The sequence below is a fragment of the Amblyomma mixtum genome, chromosome 3, assembly GCF_055824585.1.
Source record: "Amblyomma mixtum isolate Tamu chromosome 3, ASM5582458v1, whole genome shotgun sequence".
Lineage (NCBI taxonomy): Eukaryota > Metazoa > Arthropoda > Arachnida > Ixodida > Ixodidae > Amblyomma > Amblyomma mixtum.
This window is the reverse complement of record NC_143014.1, coordinates 380,134,402-380,159,843: the sequence shown is the minus strand read 5'-3', so window position 1 is coordinate 380,159,843 and position 25,442 is coordinate 380,134,402. Positions and strand designations below refer to the sequence as shown.

General features: G+C 45.4%; 1 protein-coding gene across 12 annotated transcripts in view; it reads left to right on the top strand.

The window, feature by feature from the left end:
- Window positions 1–25,442, top strand: part of LOC149356976 (uncharacterized) — a 592,868-nt gene that overhangs the window by 544,321 nt on the left and 23,105 nt on the right. For 2 of the 12 annotated variants that reach the window (XR_016291755.1, XR_016291754.1), the window contains exons 1-3: window positions 5,414–5,732; window positions 6,653–6,832; window positions 10,918–11,069. Coding sequence is in view for 3 of the 12 variants with exons in the window: in XM_089584390.1 (XP_089440516.1) it covers window positions 5,663–5,732; window positions 6,653–6,832; window positions 9,238–9,398 (411 nt within the window). In the remaining 9 variants the exon portion in view is untranslated. The other 10 variants (XR_016291746.1, XR_016291745.1, XR_016291750.1 and 7 more) reach the window with 7 other exon arrangements.

Below are 25,442 nucleotides of genomic sequence, written 5' to 3'. Positions count from 1 at the left end.
TTTCAGTGCTGTTATATTCTGCATTTATAACACGCTGTATATAACTTCCCTGTTTTGCATTGCAGTATGCAAGTTTTGAACACTCAGGCTCATAAGAATAAAGTCCATCTGGCTTTGAAGCAACTATTTTGTCGTGTGCTTTGCAGTGCCACAAAAGTGAAATGAAAGTAGATGAACTGTGTGTCACCTGTGAAAAGGAACAAAGTTGAAGACGAAGGAATCCGACCAGAAGTAACAGTTTTTTTCTGTACAATTTTCAGGCCGGTTAGCAGAAGGAGTACCAGCAAAAACCATTGTGCACAACAACCGAGCAGGTACAAGTGGATCAAGCCCACGGATGCAACTTGTGACCACTAAAGACCTCCGTAACATTGCAGACAAGTTTAGGATTGGCAAAACAGAGCAGAGAGATCCAGACGATTTTAAGAGTGTTGAATTATGGGTCGAAGAAATGAGGGCAGGAAATGAGTTGCCACTGTTGTAGTACAGGAAGAAGGGTGACCCCAACAGTCATGATGGTGACTTTGAGCTAGCATTAATGACATTCCCACAACGAGAGCTCCTTTATGAATTGGGGCAGCGAAACTGTGCATTGACTCCACCCATGGCACAAATAAGTACTAAATCCAACTGACAACCCTGCTCGCAATTTCTCAAGATGGCTCTGGTATCCCGTGTGCCTACTTGATTTCAAAAAGGGTGACAATGGGCACTGTGGTGAGGTGGCCATCAAAGAAAAAACACAATACAGTGTCAGGCATTTATGCCTGATGATGCCCCTGTTTATGGCAATGCATGGGAGCAGGTGATGGGTCTCTTGAGTCAACTGTTTTGCAGCTGGCATGTGCTACTCAACTGGAGCACGCACCTGAATACAGTCACACACAAGGACTGCAGGAGTACAATAAGGGACATGCTGCACACTCTGATGAAGCGGACAGATGAGGCTGAGTCTCAACAGCTGCTCCCTGCACTTCTTGGTATCCACTCCAAAGAGCGGCAGGTTAATCGCCTTTGGCTTCGTCAGAAATTTTGAGAAAACATACGCAAAGGGGGCATGTCAGTGGGCTTACTGCTATCGGCAGTACATTGGATTAACAAATAATCACTTGGAGTCAATGCACAAGGCACTGAAGTGCTCTCACTTTGGTGGCAAGGTAAATGGGTGATTGGATACATTAATCAAAGTACTTCAATTTCACATCCGAAAAACTTTACAACAGGTGTCAAAGGAGGAGCAGACCACTGCAAATCTGCCCTATTTAGGAAGCATAAAGTGGGGATTGAGCTTTCTAAGTCCAGTACTAAAAGAGTGGGAGATGGCCAGTGGTATGTAAAGCCACAAAGTTTGGTGAACTTCAAGCACACAGTGCAAAGGACTAGCAAATCGTGCAGTGGCTGCGAGCTTCATTGTGAGCAGTGCGAGGCTTGCCACAACATGTACACATGCACGTGTTGACCATGCAGCGCATGTGCACATGTGCAAGCACATGCATGCTGTTGCTATAATGGAGCTACACTCGTGCCAGAAGGAGAGCAGCCAGGCCAGCTGCTCCAACTGTCCTTCCAAAGATGGCAGCCAAGACTATGCTATAATTGATGATGAAGGCTTCTGAATAGGCCAGTGCTCAACGTATTATGCAGAGCATTCAGCAAGGCTCCCCACCAAAAATATCAGCAGAAAGAACTGAAATGCTGAAAGTGAAAGCTGGGTCTACTTTCCAAATGCTGATTAACCAGCAGATTAACCCGAGAACCATGGTGCATTGAATTGTAGTGAGCCTACCTTCTTGTGCAAGTAGTGGCAACATCAATGAACCTGAGTACAACTCCAATTAATGCTACGGGCTTGCAGGCTGCTGTCTTGAGCCATGGTAACATCTGGGTTGAGGAAACCCAGCACCTCCACTAACCATAAGGAGGCATTCTAATCCTAGAAACAGCGGGCTACTTCTACATGCTGGCTGCCTAGTAGAGACAGGATCCCTCCTTGCCTACCTCCAGGGCAGACCAATGCACTACTGTATTTTTGGCCTCTTAGCATGATCCGTCTTCAGAGGCAGGCGTACCTTGAGATGGTGCAGGGACAGTTGCGGTGGCAACTCTAGCGTCGGGCCATGACTCACCATGCTGGCGTGGAGAGTCACATCGCAGCCACTGTTTCTGTTGCCACTGTCATTGCCTCGTGTCGGTGCACAACACATATCTGCATGTGTGTGAGCAACTGTGTGATGTGGTTGTGCCCTTGCCCACAGCCAGCCTCGTGGTCTGAATGGATTGCCAAATACAAGCCTTTATAACTGTGTTTAAACAAGTGCCCCACCAGCTGCCACTTTATTGGCAGTGTTTGCCAGTATACTTCCCAGTCCCTCAGCAGCTGGTTGCAGTCTCTCTCTGAAAGCAGAACAGGTGTTGAAACAGCTCGCCCTGTGTGTTAAACGCATCAGTGTGCACTCTCTTTTGCCAATGCTTACATCGACCCACCTGCCCCTTCCCTGCTGCCACTTTCCCTCTTGGTACAGTGCTTGTGGTCATTACCCGTGTGATGGACATGCATAAAACCAAGAGTGCAGTGCTGAGTTAAGGCAATAAATGTTTGTGATGGTTGTTGGAATCAGAAAGCACCACCAATGCTTTATTTAGTGCAACATACATTCAGTAAGAGCATTTATTGTTTTAGCCACAGCATTTCACATGACCGTTCTTATTGCAGAAGAAGCAGTGTATACACAAGCATACTTTACCTTCATGTACAATGATCATATGGCATTTTCAAGTGCAATGAAGAAAAAAAAATTTGAGTTCAAAGTGCCTGTTTTCTTTCACACAGAGGGTGCCTGTTCACTAAGTACTGCATGGTACAGTGTACATAATGCATATTCAGGACTTGAAAACATTTTGGCATGTATAAAATGCGTAAGTACCAAAGATAAGCTTTTAGCTTGATGGTAGGTGACTAGGGGTTTTGCTCTTTGGTAAAAGCTAACTGCAGCAAGGAGAATGCTGTAAAAAAATTCATAATAAATATTGTAAGGTGCAGTGGCCACAGTGAGTGCTGAATGACTAGAAAATCCTCACTGATAAACAAAGGCGTGTCAACATCAGAGATACATCACTGAGAAGATGGTGTGTGAGTAGACGTTGTTTTACAATAACACAACATGCAATACCATTACTGGGAATGCAATGCTCTACAGCTCGAAGAATACACAGGCAGCTCCATTATAGGAAAGTTTCAGCACTCATTGACTGCCCCCATAACTGACACCTAGCTTGACAACACTATGAAGCCTTGCCCTTGATGACTGACACTGCCGAATGGCCTGACAAGTTCCTTATGCTGTCACATAATGTGTGCAACAGGTACACCTTGAACTGCTTTCAGGCTACTTTTTCTCTTGGTATTTAATATCCTTTTTCAACTTTAATGCTCTGTCTTTTATACAAACTGGTTGTTCCTTTCTCTATTGGAGGGGCCGATATACAATGTGCCTCAGCTACGAGGGACCAAGATTTAAAAAACCCAAGTGTTCTTCTGAGCTGAAAGAAAGTGCATATTAGAAGCTATGATAAGGATGTAAAGCCCTTCAGAGACTGCTCTCACCAAACCCAGCGATACCAACACGATCACTCCACCTGCTTTGCAAAATGCAATAACATATTGCACACCACTGCACTGTCCTGCCTGTATCGCCTCCGCATTACTTCAATGTCCTGCATCATATATGCGAACTTGAACATTGCCTCTACACAGTCATTGTGGAAAATTCAGGTTGCTGTGTACCAGCCAACGCTCAATTGGCTCAACTTTCTGCCCCGTTGCAATTAGCCTTTACACAAGACATACAACCACCTTACTTATTCCCTGGTTGACTCCTGACCAGTTAGAAGATCAGCAAATGACCTTGGTGGAACAAGCTCGTTTTACCCTCGGTGACAATCACAAATTTACCAAATCAAGTGCTGCCTCTCTCTTTGAAGAAACTAAATGGAGCATAAACATCACAATTTCTGCATCTCGCACAAGCACACACACACACACACAAAAAAAAATACCGCAGCAACTGAACATCAACCGAACGGAACATCAAGTGCTTAGCCCGATGTGAGCGGCATCACTTGGTTACGAGGCAGATGAGTGATTGCTGCCACAGTAATCGGGCGTGTCGGCTCTCATTTCCCGCACTGAGATTGCAAGCTCCCAGCAGCTGCACCTGCCTGCTCCCGTCTATCGGCAGTTGCTGCAGTGTGATGATACATGGTCGTCCGGAATTTTCTAAACAAAAATAAACAGAACCACTCGTCACCCCTAGAGTACATTTGTCATCGATAGTAGGCGCCGACCTAGAACAGGGGCTAAAGTTGTCTTCGTCGATTTTCCAGACGAGCGCTCCTTGCAAGTCGATCTTTGCAGACCCGCGGTAATCACTGCCTTCAAATAGATTTTTCCGCGCACTTAAGACATCCGGTCACTACCTTGATTCTAGACGATGTGTAAAAAAAGCTGCAGAGCCATGCGCGGAATCAGCTGTTTTTCTTTCGGGCTTCCATGTTCACGATGGATGCATATGTGGGTGGATGCATGGAGGGTGGGTGAATAAACAAGGCTGAATCCTTTGAATCGGGGGGGCAGTATACGACAACGACAGGAAAGATTTGTTAAGCTGAACTCATGGCTGAACTCAACTTTCAAAGATGATTAAGGCATTTTTTTTCCTACACTGGCTACACTGGTGTAGCAAGTGTAACAAAATCATGATACATTGTCTACACCAACGTTAATGGAACTAAACGTTGGTCTACACTAGTGTAGCCCGTGTAGAAAAAAAAATGGCTCTGATATATGCTGATATCTTATGAATAGCATGAATTAATTAATCTAGTGGCTTGGTTTTGTAGCGATTCTAGTAGGGCCATTTCTTTAACCTACACCAGCTACACCAGTGTAGCAAACGTCCAATACCTCCAATGAAGCTTTGCTACACTGGTGTAGCTGGTGTAGGTTAAAGAAATGACCTACTAGATGTTAACGAATAGAGTTGGTTAGGGCTCCAAATGGGGGATGCGTAATCTAGTTTTGTTCGAAACAGGGACTTGTAGGCAAGAAGCATAACTGCATTATAAACGCTGATAGGTAGTTTTAACTCATCACAGCTCTTAAACCAGCTTGTTTCAAAAAATAAAATTACAATAAATGACGTATCAGCAATTATATTGCCGGTTTTGCGTGCCTCATGTGAAGTCCACGCCACAATCACCAATCGCTTAATGAAACCGAAACAGCGTTAAGACAAAAAATTACTTAATGGTAGTAGCGAGTATCACGAGATGCTTCATGCCATGTTCCATGTAACAATGTCTAACGCATCGTTTGAAAAAAGAAAACTTGCAAGCAAAAAATTTGTTATATCTGCTATTTCCGCGAGTAAGCTCCCAGTGGACTGTGATGCTGAAATCCAATCCCAGAGGGCTGATTTCGCGCCAGAGTTTGAAACACGTGATAAGTGGTTGACGCCGTGGGCACAGAGCGCCGGCAAGCGAATCTAATATCGAGAATCAGGCCTAAAAATTCAGGAATTTTCCCCGCCTGCCAGCAGAATAAAAATTGCCTTTAAAATTTGATCTAACGAGCCCAAGAAAGAGCAGTTGCAGTACTGACAGAATGCACTGCGAAGCGTTCTGTTTTGCACAGATGAGTTCTCGTTCCAGTGTGAACCGGGAGAAAAAAGTAGGTAAGTTTTTGTATAGTTAGTTCACTGTGGTGGAATTTTAGCGTCCCGGTTTGTATGTGTGCTGCCGTTTGTCTGTTTGGACGAGGCAAGCAAGTGGCTGTGGCTGGCATTTGTAGCTGCTGTATCATGCAGGTTTATAATTGGTGGCGAGACTTGTCAAGAAAACTTGACGTAGCGGTGCTTTGTGCTTTCTGTTAAAATGAGAAATTAAGTTCATGGTGTTTCGTTACTTCTTAGAATGGGTCTTGTGGTTTACAGGTCAAGGTCGTTGCTGGTGTTTGCTCTCTAGGTGCTGTGTTTCAGCTGCTCCTGTTGAGGCAGGGAAGAGAATGAGCCGTTTTGGCTGCTGTCTTTTGTAGTCCCTTTAAAAATACATGGTCCTCAGCATGTGTGGCTGGTAGCGGCTGTGCAACCGCATAGCAGTGCTGCTATCATCAGTACTCGCTTGCTGCCAGAATGTATATCAAGTGATGACAAACTCTGCACTTGATCCCTTGTGATGTGCGACTTTTCGCTGCTCGCGTTGAATGGGGTCGCCCTGCAATTAAAATATTTCTTGGTAAATTGGCCTTTTGCTGTGCAGACAAGCGGAATGCTGCGTAGTGTCAGCACGGCTGTGGCGTCGGGTGGCTTTCGTGGTTTTGTCTTCGGGAAGAAGCGTGTGCTCGGCTTTTAATGTGTCTTTTGAGTTGCAAGCTTGCCTTGAAGCAGTTTTCGCGGTAATATGTTGGCTAATAACTTCCAAGCAACACATTTAGGTGGCTGCTTTACTTCTCGGTGCATTTAACGTCGAGAAATTCCTTTGGACCCTGTGCACGGCTGCACCTACAGTGAGTGCCGTCGTTACTCAGTGCTTAGTGTCTCATTGTAGTGGCTGTTATCCTCCTTGTTTGCTGACTGAGTTATGTTTCGCGCCGCAGTTATGCCCCAAGAATGGGACCAAAAGCTGGTGGAGGCATCGCAGCACCAAATGACAAGCAATCTGACACTGTGCTCAGAGGGGCCACCAAGGTTCGACACCACCTCAGCTGCTGCCGACGCTGACCGAATGGGTGCAGCAGTCAGACTCTGGGCAGCAGACTGCAGAAAAGCTATGCTGGGTGAGCTGGAGTTGTGTATTCTTGGAGGTTGGCTTAGTTGCTAGTGGGTTAGGTATGGTGTATTATGGTGTAGATGTGGAACAGGTAGCCACCATGGTGACTTTCAATTTGAGAGGACTGGTCAAGTGCAAGGCCTGGGCATGGATGAAAAATTGCTCTGGCTTATCCACTGATGCAGCAAAGGGCAGCACTAGCTGATGCCACTGCAGTGATTATGCGTACTTGACATTTTCACTGTGTGCAAGCATGGTGATGCCTACTTTGCTATTGGAGAAATGAGTGGTGATGTTTGTGGTGGTCTTGGCAGTGCATTGGCAACAGAAAACAAGGTCGGTGCACAGGTGTTATGGTGCATTGTTGGTTGCATGGTGTGCTTTTCTAGAACAAGGCCTTTGAATGGGATGCTGGTGACATGTTGTCTGTTTTATGACATCCAGGGTCAAGCCGCTGACGAGCAGTATTGGCAGAGTGCTGTTCAGCAACAGTGGTTGTGCTGATTTTGAGCATGTGTTTCTGCAGAAGCATTGTTGGTCCCTGATCTCGGAAGTCTTGCGGCCTCAGTCTCCCGACTAGCACTTCAGAGTCTTAACGAGTAGTGCATTTGTGGGTGGTGTTGCATTCTTGCTGGGAAAGCCTTGAAACAGCTGGTGGTGAAAACCCATCCCCTGCAGCTTCAGATGTGGTGTGACATATCCTGTTCCGCATTTGTCCTGGCCTGTATAGGACAAACCAAAGAAGGCACTGTGTCAGTGAGCGAAGCTGAAAGTACTAGCTGCCAATAGTGAAATTGCACCTGCTGAAATAGAAATCTGTCGCGAAAGGCAGCGGTAGATGCTGAAGAATTGAATGGCACAGAGGAGCAAGGAGGTCAGTATGGGAAATTGCTGAAGTTTGGAGTTTATTGTGACATATGCTACAATATGCTCACAAGGTACGTGAAAAGGAGCCTTTAATGCTTCGTGACTAAGCCTACACCTTGTTTACATTTCAGTGGCAATCAACAGCATAACAGAAGCAATAGAAGAGGCAGTTCAGTTGAGACAGGCCTTGGTGCAGCCAACACACTGCTAACAAGCTGTGTCATGCGCTGCAACTGCATTTTGGCTAGAATAACACAGGTTTAATTGCGAAAAATAAGCAGATTCAGCCTGCACTCACTCTATCCACTGCACCTAGCATTCCTCCTACATGCAAGAATTGCAGCTTTCCCTCATAACTTGGGGGCTTGGGAGAGCGTATGGTGGACCTATGTGCAGCCCTGGCTCCCGTCTAAGGATCCTATACAGTAACATGAGTACACACGTATGTGACACGCATATGTGTAGCAGATAGTGATGTAGAAATGTTAGGGGTCAGGAATGTAGCAAAGCAACAGTTGCGGTGTGGTCTTCTAAAGCCGAGATGTGCTCTTCAGCATGAAAGAAATTAATCTCTTCATTACTGAAAAACTTGATAAGGCTGCGGGTGAACTTTGATTCCTGAGCCGCCAGAGCAATCGATGTGCGTTAGCACAGCAGCGTGAGTCTCTTTGGCCTGGCTCTGCGATAGATTGAATAGCGATGTAACCAGGCCAGCCTTGGCGGGCTTGAATGTTTCTATTCACCGCACATGCAATCTGCATGGAACTAATGCTGCCAGATGTGTGTATAAACTTTCACATGCCATACCTTGCTCAGCTTGTGTTGATATTTTTTTGGATACTGCACTGATAAAATACTGTTGTATGTGGCGTATGCAGATTTGAGAGTTATCGTAGTCATTCAGTTCATTTTTCTTGTCTGTTATGTGTGAACAAAGTTGGATGATATGCCATTGTGCCATAAGCAGACTTTCATGTTGCATGGGCATTTTTTATGCATGACTTATCTGACTGCCACTAATTTCTGCACATGCTGTGGTGTTTTGAAAAAATTTGTGTTTGTTGCCGGTGTTTTGCTAGATATACTGTAAGTTACTGGCTGGGGCTATTTAAATGGATGAACAGTTATTGCTCATAAATGCGGTGGCGAAAGTGGATTTAAGCTCGGTTATATTCTTAAGGGCTGATGTTGAAATTGTTACTAGGAGAGCTGCAGAATGCTACCCATACTTGTTAGCCTTCTTAGCAGCAGTTGCTAGGCTCCATCCAATCTTGCTGTTTCGCTTCGAATGTGTTGTCGAAGAAGGGGTCCTGTGGGATCTCCCCTACCAAGTCACGATGAATTGGTGAATAACCATTGAGTTATGTGCCTTTCCAAGGCAGTTCTTGTCCTAATACAGGCCCCCTCTACTGTCACAGTACTATTGCCCTATTGCAACTTCTTGCTCATTGTCCGACTCATTTCTTGAGGATCCTAGGCAAAACATGCCCTTTGTGCTAGTGCAGTTCATCCGGTGTCATCTGTGCATTCTTTCATGCCATGCAGTTGTGCCACCATCCTTTGCAGCTGTCTGTGTCAGTGCGCACATGAAACCTGACCGTGCTTTGCCTAACGTGCGGGCCGCAGTATCAGCATGTCCTGGACTCTGCCTGAGAAGACTGCTGCCTTTCGACCACCAGACAGTGACCTTGACATTGCACCTGTAGTGACGCATGCTGTGACAGCGTCTGGCAGTCTCTAAGAATTGAGGACTGGAGCTCTGCTTGATGTGATGCTTGCAAGCAAAGTGTTCAGAATTTTGTTCCCTTACAGGGTTTCCCCTTGCTCAATGTGATGCTTACAAGCAAAGTGCTCAGAATTTAAGCCGTTGTGGCATTTTCCCTTGGTCATTGGGACTTTGTTATTTTCAGTGGTCAAGAGGTTGATCCTGGCACTTAACAATGGGCTTCAGTGGAACCTAATCTTTTGATGCCATTCTGGAGGGTCTTGTCGAATGGCAAAGTCCTCCTGCGACAGTGCTTACCCATGACTGCGTCATATACCAGGGGAAGATTAATACCTTGAGCTCATAATTTCAGTGTCATTTTTAACGAGGTGTGCTACTGTTTTTGAAAGTCACTTTAGCCCGACAGTGCTGCATGGGTAGGTGGGTGTTATATAAAAAATGTGGGAATGTCTGGAAGGTCAAATGCACCTATCCAGAAGAGAATATCTCACTATGGCTGTGGGCAGCCAAACAGTGTGACATTTTGAAGGATTAATTCTTTACATTACTCTAACGTGAAGAAAAGGAATTTGGGGAGAAATACTTAACTTCTGCACTAAGTCTGAATGAGAATGTACTGTCGTTGATTGCACTGAGAGTGCTGTGTAAGAGTTCGGTAAGTGCATAGTTGCCAGCAGGCAGAATGCAGCCCGCTGAAGTTAACTCCATGCTAGGAGATCTCCATGTTAATCTCCATGTTAATCTCCATGAAGTTAATCTCCATGCACCCGCCGCGGTGGCTCAGTGGTTAAGGCGCTCGGCTGCTGACCCGAAAGACGCGGGTTCGACCCCGGCTGCGGCGGTTGAATTTCGGTGAAGGCGAAATTCTAGAGGCCCGTGTACTGTGCGATGTCAGCGCACGTTAAAGAACCCCAGGTGGTCGAAATTTCCGGAGCCCTTCTTTACGGCGTCCCTCATAGCCTGAGTTGTTTCGGGACGTTAAACTCCAATAAACTAAACCTTAATCTCCATGCAGTGAGCCTCTGCTCATCCGCAGAGAGATTCCATGGGATACAGCAGTTGCACTGGTCTTTGCAGCACACTTTCACCTAGCAGGCTTGAGTCCAGTTATCAAGTTCAACTCCTTGACCACTTCTCCCAGTTTTGAGAGCTACTTTGGCAGGAGATGTTGGTAAACTAGGACCAATGATTCACTTTGTGGTGCTAGAGTACGTAAGAAGATGCGCTGTTCGAAAACTGTACAGGCACTCCATCTGCACCGTATTTTGATGGTATCTCGAATGCTGTCAAAGTTATTTAGCACAGTTGGCACAGATGCGGATGAGTAGTAGGTAGGCAGGGACGTCAAACACTTTCCCTCTGGGAAATGGGACTGGATGATGGGTGCTGGTCCAGTTGTTTTAGTAGCATGGCTTTCGTACTGGCGAGGTGATTGTGTTGTAATCTGCTTATTCTTTGATGCCATGCAGTTATGCCATCATTCTTTGTGTTTCTTTCAGTGTGCACAGGAGACCTTCCCGTGCTTTTCCTGACCTGCCAGGAGCAGCATGTTCCGGAGTCTGTCTCCGAAGAAGGCTGCTTTCCGACCACCAGGCAGTGACCTTGACGTTGCACCTGTGCTGACGCAGGCTGTGACAGCGTCTGGCAGTTGGTAAGCATTGAGGACTGTAGCTATGCCTATTGCGATGCTTGCAAGCAAAGGTTTCAGAATGTGGGCCATTGTGGGATTTTCCCTTGCTCATTTGGACTTTGTTCTTATCTTCGGTGGTTGACAGACTTATCCTGGCACTTAACAATAGGTATGGCCCATGGTTGCGGACGGAAATAACAGAGATTGAGCTTGGGTGGAACCTAATCTTTTGGTCTGAATCTGGAGGGTCTTGTCGACTGGCAAAGTCCTGCTGTGATAGTGCTTTTCCATGAGTGCTTCATATACCTGGGAAAGGTTAATACCTTGAGCTCATAATTTCAGTGTCATTTTCAACGAGATGTGCTACTGTTTTTAGCTCTTTGGCGCCCGTTTCTGCGTTTCGCGATGTCGCCGTTGTCCGTTGTAACCAGCAGTGGACACCTTAGTCGCGCTTTAAGCTGCGAAACCAATTGGGGGTTTATGTATAATGTCCCAAAGCAACTCGGGCTATGAGAGACCCCGTAGTGAATGGCTCCGGAAGTTTCTACTACCTGGGGTTCTTTAACTTGCACTGACATCGCACAGTACACGGGCCTCTAGAATATCGCCTCCATCGAGATTCAGCCACCACGGCCAGGATCGAACCCGTGTCTTTCGGGTCAGCAAGCCATCGGGCATCCGAAACCATGGGGGGAGCTTGGACAGCAGAGGGTAAAATTGGTAAATTGGTTTTTGAGAAAAGGAAATGGCTGTGGACACCTGAACCAGAGGTGCATAACTACCCTCCTTTACCAGTGTACACCTCAATCATGTTTTGTGCTAGGTGGCGGTAGTGAAAGATGTGCCCTGCATGTGTTGGCATTGACAATGTTCTGCTGGTTCCTTGTGTTCACTGGCACTGTTGATACATGCATACATATACATACATATTTATAAAGCTTGTAAAATTAAAAAGTACTGAAGTCTAGGCCACGCGACTCTGAACAACACTAAGTTTGTTTCACAGCTTAGGACAATGTCTTTTTTAAAACTCTTGCTAACGTATCATATAAGTACTTAGGTGTCACAATCAGCAGCAAACTGACGTGGGAAAAACACATCACTCAACTCGTTGCTGATACATCAAAAACACTGGGTTTTTTTAGAAGGTCACTTTCACTGTCTCCGCAATCAATCCGTAAACTAGCATACGAGACTTTCATTCGCACTAAACTTGAGTACGCATCAGCAATTTGGTCTCCGCACCAGGCTTACTTAATTAACACCATTGGATCCATTCAGAATCGTGCGGCACGCTTCATTACTTCAGATTACGATTTTCACCACAGCATTACCGCTATCAAGTCATCCATCGCTATCAGCCCACTAGCCCTTAGACGCAAAGTTTCTCGCTTATGTTTATTGCACAAATTATATCACAATTTTCCTAACCTACGAGAGTCCCTTCTAGTCCCTCCTGTGCGCACGTCATCCCGTTTATTCAACTCCATGAGCATCCAACGTTTACACGGATCAACTAATGCCTTTAACAAATCTTTTTTGCCAGCCGCTATTCAAGACTGGAATCGGCTTCCAGAATCGGTTGTCACTGAAAGCGATCCAGTAAGGTTTAAAGAACGTCTGATGTGTTATCTTGCTGTATAAATGGTTTCATTTCCCTTTCGTGACTTTATTTCTCTTTATGCTTTCGTTGTGTGTGTTTTCTTGTTTGTTCTTTTTTTTTAATTCTTTTTTTCCCCACCAATGTGAGTCATGATGAATCTACTACTCCCCCCCCCCCCCTTATGTAATACCCCCTTCCAGGGGCCTTTAAGGGTCAAATAAATGATGAAATCATCATGATGATGATGATTTTGTCATATTTACACATGGAAGTATGTGTGCCCGCAGAAGCGCAAGACAGGGCGCTTGTGGGCAGGCCACGGCAATCAAACAAAGTGCAGACTCAGTACAGACAAAATTGCATGCTTTGCAACATAAAAGAGAAGAAAAAGAAGAAACACATATTTTGATAGGAACAACAGTCACACTTGTACACACTGCAAAAATAGGTCAATTACATAGATTAGGAGGATACAACAACAACAAGAAAAACAACCGTGCTTCATGTCGGCAAGAGCTTCAGTGTTTTGAGCGATTATGTCAGTGTGCCTTTTTAAAGGTTCTAGATGTAACTAGCCAGGATGTTACTTGTGATTTAACCTCTTTGAGAGTCTGCAATGATAGTATTTTAGGTGGAAGCTGGTTAAAAAGAAAGGGGATGTAGAACATTCGGCACCTTTTTCCATAGTGTGTATGTATATATCTCGGGAAGTTTAAACGGCTCTACTTTGCTTAGTATTTTAGGTTTGTTTACAGCAAGCTTAAGGGGGAACGAGGGTCTTAAAACTAACTTTTCTATGTACGGCTAGAATCTCATGAAATTCTGCGCACAGATGTGTTCTTCTCTTCTGGTTCCAAATATGTAATCATAATTGAGCTGGTGGTCTTAGATCTTACAAATTCTAGGATGTGATTAGGTAATTTCTTACGCAGCTTTAATAAACTTTCTCATTGCATTTTGTTGCTCTTATTTACATGAATTGATAGCAAGAGAGTTCCCATACCCGGTGACATTCTTCATTTTTCTCTAAAGGCATGTCATCCTGATGCACTATGTTGAGAGCAAAAGGTTGCAGTATTTTACACTGCAACTCGTTAAGCTAATTGTAAATATCTATTTATACCTGGCCTAAACAAAAAAGTAAGAATGTCATCAGGTATGGAAATTTGCTGGCTTCATGCATTCATGCAATTAAAAGCAACAAAATGCAATGAGAAAATTCATTAAAGCTGCGTAAGAAATTACCCAATTAAATTCTAGAATTCAAGATAACTTTTGATCTAAGACCACCAGCTCAATTATGGCTACATTTTTGAAATCACATCTGTGTTCAAAATTTCATAAGATTCTAGCCACAAATAAAAAGATCAGTTTTAAGACCCTCGTCCCCCTTAAAGTTATTAGAAAAGTAGTTTCTACTAATTGCTACATGTGTAAATAAATCTTGAATGAAGTACACATCAGCTGCGAGCATTCTTTCAGCACTATCTAAGGCCTCCTTAGACGTGCCATACAAAATGTTTGTGGCAATTCAGTGTAGTAATCTATCGATTCGACTCCTTCTAGACAACGCACATGAGCCATAAACAGTGACACCATACCTTAAAATAGACTCTCCTATAGCATTAAACACAAGCTGATGCAACCTAACAGAAGTATTGCATTTTATTCTGTACAGATACATAGAAGTTACACGCAGTCGTTTGATGAGATGCTCAACATGAGCAGACCAAGACATATGGGCGTCGAGATCAATGCCTAGACATTTGACTCTTTCAGACAAGGGCAGTAAAACACATTGACATCTAGGGCAGAAAGTACCGTGCACGATAACAGATTCATTTAATATGACCTTTCTGTGCGGATTTCTAAAACAAACTAGGGCCATTTTCTGCTTATTAATGTAAATATGGTTACCAGAAAACCAATCACACACTTTTTTAACATCCATTTGTAGCAGCTCTGCAGCCCTATTGTATGACTCATTCGAAACAAAGGGCCGCCACGGTGGCTCAATGGTTATGGTGCTCGGCTGCTGACCCGAAAGACGCAGGTTCGATCCCAGTCGCGGTGGTTGAATTTCTTTGGAGGAGAAATTCTAGAGGCCCGTGTACTGTGTGATGTCAGTGCACGTTAAAGAACCCCAGGTGGTCGAAATTTCCAGAGCCCTCCACTACGGTGTCTCTCATAGCCTGAGTCACTTTGGGACGTTAAACCCCATAAACCAAATCAAACCATTTGGAACAAAGAGCGCTGTATCATCAGAGTACTGGTGAAGTACCGAATTCAGTCTAAGGTACGCTAAGTCATTGACATAAATATTAAAAAGGAAAGGTCCTAAAACGGAGCCTTGTGGCACGCCATGTAGAAGAGGTTTAAAGTCACTGAAATTATCTTTGACTCTCACAACCTGAAGACGATTTGAAAGATAGTTTGAGAAAAACATTAGGTAAGGTCCACGAAATCCAATTTTCTCTAATTTCTTCAACAGAATGCTGTGGTCCACTGTGTCAAAGGCTTTGATTAAGTCTAAAAACAATCCAAGGAGAATCTCATTTCTATCTATATGCATGTTAATTTTGTCACAAGAATCTTCTAGAAGATCTACAGTGCTAGTCTCATGCCGGAAACCATACTGTGTGCCATTTAGGATATCAAATGGTCACAAAATGACAACATGCTCTGATATGCGATTTTCTCCATTGAAATTGTAATGGTAGGCAATATAGCAATTGGTCAGTAGTTTCTCTTCTCAGTTTTTTTGCCCGACTTATAGATGGACCGTATAACAGATATTTGCATACCTTGTGGTATTTCCCTTGTTGAGAAGCAACCGTTAAGAATATGCCGGAGCACAACTTTTAGTTTGCTGTAATTATTTCTTAGATCTCGTAGTCTGATCTTATCGTATCCGAGAGGTTTGCTCAGTGGGAGGACCTGAAGAATATTCCATAACTCAGTGTCATCAACCGTCAATAAGTACGCAGAGTTTGGTACGTTTGGACCGGTGTATGGAGCCGGAGGCACTTGCGGTTGCGCTTTCAATTCCTTCACAGATGTAGCAAACTGTTCACTGAATGAGTCTGCCGTAGATTGATTACTTTCACTGCCAAAGGTACGGGTTAATTCAGTATCTAGATTTCTGTTCTTAGTTTTACCCATTATGTCATGAAGAAGTCCCCACATTTTTTTCATATTACCGCGGCATTTTACAAATTCAGCAGAGCAAAACTGCCGCTTTCCTAATCTTAACTTTGATGTAAGTTTATTACGAGCTGTACAATACAGCTTCTGTAACTCAATGTCGGAGGGACTTCTCTTACACAGTTGCCAAAGCTTGCTTTTTTCAAATGATAATGTGAATATGTCATTTGTTATCCACATTTTTTCTGGGTTTCTTAGTTTTTGCTTCATATCTCTCATGGAACATGAGTAAATTTTGTTGAATTTCTTAACAAGTAAATCATATGCGTCGGTGTGATTATGTATTGTTAAGCTTTCCCAGTCAAAGTTTTGGATGAGGCCATTTACACGTCGGTCGTCTAGAATGGTTATTGTACGTAAAGTTGAGATTGGTGTTGCAGGTTCGCTGCTGACCATGCAAAGAGCCTGAAAATAATGATCTGCCACTTTTTCTCGTATCACTGCAGCCATTGAGTCTAATGTTGGGCATGTTACAGCAATGTGATCAATACAAGACTGAGTAAGCCGGGCACTAGCAAATTATTCGCCAGTGTAACTACGAATAGTAGTGTCAATGCCATAACCAGCTAATAATTTGAGATAATCCTCAACACCACATTTTTTGGTCTATCAAATGTTGATAAGGTCTGCCGATAACATAACATTACTCTGAGAATGTTTGCACAGGAAGCAGGAAAGTTTGGAAAGAAATAATTGCAGGTCAGAGTTAGGCGGACGGTAGACAGTAATAACCACAAAAGACTCATCATGATTACTAACAGAAAGTGCAAGAACCTCTGCAGCCATAAAAGTGCAAGTTAATTCCTCAACAAACCATGCATTTTTAATAAATACTAAGACGCCACCACCTCTACCTGAGGAACGACAGAGCGAGAATGACTGAAAACTCTGCAATATAAACCCGAGGGCTTTTGGCTTATTTACATTTACCGTATTTACTCGCATAATAGGCGCACCCCTAGTTTGGGCACGAAAAATCAGATTTTTTTTTATTTCCGCGCATAAAAGGCGCACCCCGAACTTGGCACTGTGATTAGTACTGTATTTACTCGATTGCAAGCCGACACCTCGCCACCCCCCCGCTCCCCAATCTTTATTTTAACAAAGCTTTTGCTGAACTGACTACTAGTCCTCACTAGTGCCGCTGCGGACCCACAGCACGTACAACGACATCGCGTAGAACAGCCGCACACAGTTTTCAGGGATGCTCACTTTAAGCGTCTTTTTGGAAAGCTTCATCTCCAGCCAGAAACGTTCCCGACTTAGGCCCGCGAAAACCTCGGCGCTTGGAGTCGCGTACGAAAATTTAGGGACGCCGCAGTCGCAACTGCCCCACTTCTCGGCCACGTCGTATTTTCCGACCTGCCGCACGCTAGCCGTGTAGCTGTTAAGGTGCTTGGCCGTCGAGCTAAAACAGCAACGCTCCGCGGCAAAGCCATAAACCACGATGAACTATCGCGCTACCGCAGATCCCGGCACTTGACAGCAACAAAAAAAAACAAAAAAAAACGAGCTGGAGATGCTGATGGCGATATGGATAGCGAAAGCTCGCGGCGCGGCGGAGGAAAACGTTGATGATGATGATAAGCTCTAAATCGGGCGCCCTCCGTGGGTGGCGTCTGGAAGCTCCTGTGCGCGTGTGTGGCCTCCGCGATCAAGCGCCCGTTGCGCGCAGCCGGAGCCGATCACAGAGGCCTCGGCGCGTGCATTCCGAAGGCTATTCCCGCGTAAGTCAGGAAAGTTTCGGTGCGGACCTTACACGGATCTTTTTTTTTTTAATATTTTCTTCGGGAAAACGGGGTGCGGCCCGTACACGAGTGCGTTTACGTGGTGTGTTCAATTTTGAGAGTCGAAAAATTTCCGGAAATTTTACCCCGCGTAATAGGCGCACCCCGAACTTTGAGCCGGATTTTCTGGAAATAAAGTGCGCCTATTATGCGAGTAAAAACGGTATTACAGTTAACACCACAACGTCTAAATGCTTTAATAACTGACACAAGTAGACATTTAGCTGGTCCCAGTGCCTTCTAATACTCCTGATATTTACATGTACGAGGTGAAGTACAGGTTTTGAACATGAAGTCGTGAAGACGCGATCTCTGTGTTCTTTCCGTTCAGGAAACGAATCAAACTGTTCGCTTATGTTCATGACAGTTTGTTGATATTGTCTTCATTCTGCATCTTTATTACGGTAGAACCCTCTACTTTCCTCATGAGCATGTGTCCATTCTTTGCCCAAGCATATTTGTATGATTGTATCCTGGCAGCATTTTTAGCAAGCCACAGTAGCTTTTTTGTATAGGCAGTTACGTTCTCATTGATGTAAATGTTCTCATTACTCAGTGTGTAGCGCTTTCGAAGCCAGAGCTCACGGTCACTCATTGACTTGAATTTGACAAGAATTACAGGAACTTTGCCATCTCTGGCCAGCAATCTGTGAATGGCGTCTACACTTTCAACAGTTTTTTCCATGATTTCCAACCTGTTTGTAAGTGTCTTTAATTCAGCTGCCAGATCCTCCTTGCCTGCTTTCTTAATTCCATGTATCTCAATGTTCTGCCTGCGAGAATAAGCTTCGAGATTGTTCACTGTGTTTCTAAGTTCATTTATTACAATAGCTTTCTCTGTTAAACTCTCAGCCTGTTCAACTCAATGCTTTTTTAGTTCAGCAACCTGAGTGTTCTGTGCAACCAGCGACGTATTAATTTACTCGTAGTTTGACGAAAGCAGGTCCATTGAAGTTTCGACGCTCTCAATGATTTTGCCCTGCTTGTCAATTTTTTCTATTAAAGAATCATTATTTGCAGATTGATGGTGAATAGTTTTGTCAATCTGGTCCACACGCAAACTGATTTCAGACAGTTTACCGCTAAGCGCACGGATAGCGCGCAACAGTTCTGTCCTAGTCGGTTCACCCTTTTTTGCTCTACTGTCTGAATCAGAATCCTGTGAATCCGTTGACTTCAGGGTCAGGCAAGTTGAGCACACCCACCTAGACCTATCAAGTGTCTTCAAGGCCTCCTTATGCACACCAGAACATTTGCCGATGTGAAGCCAGCAGCTACATTCGGTGCAACTTAAGCTATTGTCAACCAGCACAAGTTTAGAGCACACAAAGCATTTATGATCGGTATTAGGTGCAGCGATTGAAGCACAAATCAAGGAAACAACCGGTCAAATTGCAGTCCGACGGAGTGGCCAAAAGTGATATCGCTATCTAGCTAGAGAAAACTCTTACCTAGAACGCATGCGTCAGTACCTGAGCCCACTCTCCGTCGGCTCTGGACGCTGCCCATGATGCAATCCCACGTGGCCATTCGATGATAGTTCAGGACTGCCACACTGCCGGTTTTTTTGCGTAGTCAAAGCCAGGCGATCTTCATGCGCACCGCCCGCGGACATCCAAGGCTTTCATATTCCTAGAACGATAAGTACCTGTGCCCCCACTCCGTCGGGCTGCAATCCGCCGATCATCGATAGCAGCTTAAATAGTGTGGCTCTGGACGCCGCCCATGATGCAATCCCACGTGGCCATTCGATGATAGTTCAGGAGCACCACACTACCGGTTTTTCCGTGTAGTCGAAGCCAGGCGATCTTCATGCGAACCGCCTGCAGACAGCCAGGGCTTTCATATTCCTAGAACGGTAATGCGTGCGTCAGTACCTGAGCCCACACTCCGTCGGATAAGGTTTTACACTGATCATTTTAAGGAAAGGAAGTGCGCATAACTGGCTCTCTGGGTCAGTGTATGCCTGAGTTGAGAAAGAGATGTGGACTGTATGCGTTAGCGCTGACAAAGGTGAGGGAACTCTCATGCTCAACCATTAACTGCCACATGCCAGGGTGGCAGGGTGGGTAGGGATTTTATTGTAGATATGAAGACAAACAGGAATTTCTTACCACTTATGCGGGAGGGCATCCTGTTGTTTTTGTTGGTTACGCTTCCCACAGCTGTGGCAACCTCGGGAAAGGAAATGCAGGGGGCAGTTTGACTGTCTCAAGTGTGTAGAGGCGAAAGCGTTTTCCGCACCACTTTGACTGCCTCTGTGGCAGTGGTGACAGTGTTGACGTCACACATAATTAATGGCTAATTGCAAAGTAATGAAAAATTACTAATTAATGGTGAATTACCGATTAATGACTAAATACTAATTAACTGATAATTAATGACACTTAAGCTTCGCCTTTAGGAGTGGAATGCCACAGCGTGTTGTAGAGCTGCCAGGGAGTTCAAGGAACACCACCACCTGTTTGGTGCGATGCCTCCCAACACGTTTTGAGGAAAGGAAATGGTGCAGTAATTCTCTCTCATCTCTGTCCCACTGTACAGGAAGGGAGGAAGTGGGAGTGAAAAAGAAACCGGGGCAGTATTGAAGAAAGTGAAAATTGCATTTGAGGAAAGGAAATTAAGCAGTAACTATCTCACATATCTTGGTGGACACCCGTCATCCCTTTGTAGAGGGAGGAAGTGAGGCAGTACAGAAGAAAATGAAAATTGTATTTGAGGTAGAGGAAGGGAGGGAATGGGAGTGAAAGAAGAAAGAGGGGCCGTAATGAAGAAAATGAAAATTGTATTTGAGGTAGAGGAAGGGAGGAAGTGGGAGTGAAAGAAAGAGAAAGAGGGGCAGTATTGAAGAAAATGAAAATTGTATTTGAGGTAGAGGAAGGGAGGGAATGGGAGTGAAAGAAGAAAGAGGGGCCGTAATGAAGAAAATGAAAATTGTATTTGAGGTAGAGGAAGGGAGGAAGTGGGAGTGAAAGAAAGAGAAAGAGGGGCAGTATTGAAGAAAATGAAAATTGTATTTGAGGTAGAGGAAGGGAGGGAATGGGAGTGAAAGAAGAAAGAGGGGCCGTAATGAAGAAAATGAAAATTGTATTTGAGGTAGAGGAAGGGAGGAAGTGGGAGTGAAAGGAAGAGAAAGAGGGGCAGTATTAAAGAAAATGAAAATTGTATTTGTGGTAGAGGAAGGGAGGAAGTGAGAGTGAAAGAAGAAAGAGAAAGAGGGGCAGTATTGAAGAAAATGAAAATTGTATTTGTGGTAGAGGAAGGGAGGAAGTGAGAGTGAAAGAAGAAAGAGAAAGAGGGGCAGTATTGAAGAAAATGAAAATTGTATTTGAGGTAGAGGAAGGGAGAGAATGGGAGTGAAAGAAGAAAGAGGGGCCGTAATGAAGAAAATGAAAATTGTATTTGTGGTAGAGGAAGGGAGGAAGTGGGAGTGAAAGAAAGAGAAAGAGGGGCAGTATTAAAGAAAATGAAAATTGTATTTGTGGTAGAGGAAGGGAGGAAGTGAGAGTGAAAGAAGAAAGAGAAAGAGGGGCAGTATTGAAGAAAATGAAAATTGTATTTGAGGTAGAGGAAGGGAGGGAATGGGAGTGAAAGAAGAAAGAGGGGCCGTAATGAAGAAAATGAAAATTGTATTTGAGGTAGAGGAAGGGAGGAAGTGGGAGTGAAAGAAAGAGAAAGAGGGGCAGTATTAAAGAAAATGAAAATTGTATTTGTGGTAGAGGAAGGGAGGAAGTGAGAGTGAAAGAAGAAAGAGAAAGAGGGGCAGTATTGAAGAAAATGAAAATTGTATTTGTGGTAGAGGAAGGGAGGAAGTGAGAGTGAAAGAAGAAAGAGAAAGAGGGGCAGTATTGAAGAAAATGAAAATTGTATTTGTGGTAGAGGACGGGAGGAAGTGAGAGTGAAAGAAGAAAGAGAAAGAGGGGCAGTATTGAAGAAAATGAAAATTGTATTAGTGGTAGAGGAAGGGAGGAATTGAGAGTGAAAGAAGAAAGAGAAAGAGGGGCAGTATTGAAGAAAATGAAAATTGTATTTGACGTGGAGGAAGGGAGGAAGTAAGAGTGAAAGAAGAAAGAGGGGCTGTAATGAAGAAAATGAATTTGAGGAAAGGAAATTACGCAGTAACTGTCTCACATATCTCGGCGGACACCCGTCAAAAGCGGGACACATTTTGTTCACTACAACGATGAGCCATTAAAGGCTTTCACCTTAAAAGAGCTCAAGCGAGAGCTCATCAAACACTGAATGAGATCGCAAACAACTATTAACAGGAAGAGGAAAACATCAGGGCGAGATCTATACAACAAAGTTACAAGATTAAAGCAATACTGTACAAAAAAAGCAAGACGAGAAACAGCGACAGGACAAAGAAAAGAGCTCAAGCAAGTGGTTGAGAAACGGTAGCTTAGCTGTGGGGTGGCAAGGTTCGTTTGCAGAGAGCGTCGGGCTGCGGATGCTCATGGGGCTGATGGGGTGTTGCGGAATTGGGCGAACTTGGGCCATGCGTCTTTGGGGCCACCGTCACCGCGCTCTATGCGTCAGACACCCGCCTAGGCTCACTTGCCGACCACTTCCCTGGCTGACCTCACACACTTCCGCACGCACCGAAATCTCCAAGCCAACTCCCCGGCTCGTGGTTTTCCTGCTGCCGCATTCTCGTGGCAAACAAACAAACGAATACTCAAGGCTTAGTGCGCCAAAGATTTGAAGATGTTAAAAAGGGGGGGGGGGAAGAAACACGAAGAAACTGGGAAGGAACGCGAGGCAAAGCCACGGTCCTAACGAGGAGCGATGCTAACTTGCGAAGGTCGGGAAGGGTGTCAAGGCATTCAACCGACAGCTCCCCGTTCCCACAACCTGCAGGCGCTTGCTACCCGGTGATAGTACAAGGAGGGGGTGGAGTGGCCTTGAACCTCCAGCGTTGCGAGTGGTCAACTGTCCACGCGAAGAGGGGGGGGGGGGGTGGGGGTAAAATCATCACCGCCACGCCGCGACATGTCTGCGAACAACCGGTGCCGTTGCCACCTCAGCCGCAAAAGTGAAAGACAAGGCATGCACAAGCTTTGTCACAGAAGTGTATATCGCGTTGTAAGCATCTTACCAAATAGACGGCTGCTTCATAGGAGCTAACGTATCGTTACATTCTGCGAGCTATTTAAATGGCCGTTTTGTTTTTTCTACTGTTATGGAAATTCTTCGTCACTTTGTAAAGAGTTGTAAGTTCGTTTGTTCCGTGTTCGTGTCTATAGTGTAAAGTGTCTATAGTGGATTGCAAACGTCATACAGAACGAACTATATTCTGTTCTCCCACTCTTAGTAGTCTATTCGTTGTGTATGCATAATATTCGCCTTATGTCTCACCGTGCATTGACAGACTCCCTTGAAGTTTAAGCTCGCAAATGCACTAAAGGTTGACCCATGACCAGTGGGACGCCTTCTGCAGGCAAAACTGTGGCTCGTTTGTCGGCATTCCGCTTCAGTAAGATGGAATTCTGCTGTTTGGATTCGAACTCGTGATTTGCAGAGGCCCTGACGCTCGAACAATTTTGTGGAAGGCGTGGTTCCTGACTCAAACTGCTACCGAATAAGTTTATTGAATGCTTTTCATTCTCCATACTGTATTTCATTTATTGTTTGCTTAAAGGCCCGAAGTGATTACATAAAGGGGGGGGGGACATATTGGTTTACAACGGCGATGATGGGAACATGCATAACAATAAAAAGAACAAGCATAAAAGGAGTTGTAGTCCTTTCTTGTCAGACGTCCGGCAGCTACCATGCCCTCCTCGGCCAGTAAGCCGCGTAGCTCCTGTGGGCCAGGATGCTCTGCGCCCGGCGGTGGGGTGGCGGAGGAGCGCCGACCTTCCAGCGTGCAGTACGTGACGAGAGGGAAAGGTGCGAAGACGCTGACCTTCAAATTTTGTCTATTGATAGCACAGCTTATACAAAGCGTATTGAAAAACACCTCTTGCTGGACGGTACTCGTGAAGCAGCATCCTTTACCGTCCCAAGCATACCGCAACTTTATTAAAATCCATTTCAGGCCCCCTTAAAATTGGAGATATGTGTACCGAGTACCGTAAAGGTACACCCTCTTTTCCCAAGCGCGGTGCAGCAACAGTGTCCTCGAACCCGTCTGCGGCAGCCGCGCTTCGATGGAGGCGAATCGCGAAAGGTGCCCCTGTGCAGTGCCACGTCCGTGCACGCTAAAACCCAGGTGGTCTAAATTACTCCGCCGCCCTTCTTTCCCTCACTGCGCGTTTCAGTTGAACACCGCGACCATGGAGGAAAAAAAAAACTAGGAGGAAGCATGGCGTCAGCCTCTGCAAGCTATCCTCCTCTGACGCCGCTACCAAGGGCCCTTATGCGCACTGACTCTTGGGAAATAGGCCCTCCACAGTTACCAGACTGCCAACCAGCTTAGATTGCGGTGCTTTTTAGTGAACGTCCGTGTTCCGAGGTATTGCAGAAACGCTGCGCCTGTTTTGTAGCTTTGGCGGAATGCGTGCTGAGGTTGTCTGAAGGCTCCGTGTATCAACGCTTCTGTTGATTACACTCTTGAGTTTGTGGGTGCACTGTAGAAAACTGCAGGTAAACTTTTCATCAAAGGGTTCGTCGGGAGCACTGCGCATTTGAACTAACGTCCAATCAAGGGCGTCCGCAGAACTTTTTCCAGGAGGGGCACCCGATGACCGGGGATGGGGGCGGCGGTAGGTTAGCACCAAAAAGAAACTAGTGCATAAATAATAACCGTGACTCCAGAAGGGGGGGGGGGGCAACCGCCCCCCCCTTGCCCCCCCCCCCTCCCCTTCCGGGCACCCATGACTCCAGTACCGTCGTGAAGAGGCATTTTCGTGGTCTTGCAAGGAATACAAATTGCTCATGCCCACTTTGAATGTCGCTAGAATTCAGAATTTTTCCCAGCGGCGTGCGGCCACGACCTCGTCACTGTTCAACTGGGTTTCATAAAGAGAATGCAAAGAATTCCTTTCGTCGTTATGCACACATACGGAGCGTTTATTTCGGCGCATGCTATAAGCGGAGAACTCGAGAATAGACGAAGAAAAAGTGCCTCTAAAAAAGGAGGCAGTGGCTTCCAGAGTGCTCACTGCAGACGGACATGTTTAACGAGTGCTACGGCGCGCTGCACAAGATTCTATTTCTTGGGCAGGCGGACTTCGGCCCGCCCATGGGCCCACCGTTCTCTGCTACAGGCCATTGTACGATCGCTTTTGAGCGGATCTGCCAGGCAGGCGGACTGGCGGACCGCCCGACCAGACAATAGGCAACCGCCCCGTCCGGCTTGTGAGGGCCGGGCCCTTCAGGCACGGTCCAAGCAATACCTCTGTATATAGTAGAAATAAATGTTTTACACCAACTTTTGGGCGGACGAGTGGAACCGCCTGGCGACCGAATTGCAGCGATTGGCTGCTTTTTACGTGACGTAGGCATCCGCTCCTGCCGGGGCATGATGTCCGTTCGTCAACTGAACTGGGGAGCTGAACTGAACTGGGGAGCATAGGTCGTGGCTGGAGTGGTTGCAGCTATGCCGCGAGGCATACTATATTGGCCACATGTTGATATTTCGAGTATTCAGAGTGACTGCAAACTTCTCCGTGTGCAGCAGCGGCGAGCAGTGACAGTTTCCCGAGTTGAAATCGACGCTGATGTAGTTGACAGAGTGCCTCTTCAAACCGACGCAAGACCTATGCGTTGGCGGTGTGCTGTTTGTGGTTGCTGCAAGCGTTCCTAATTCCTGCGAGGGTCATCACGCACAGCGGTGAGCAACAGCTGCTCACGGTG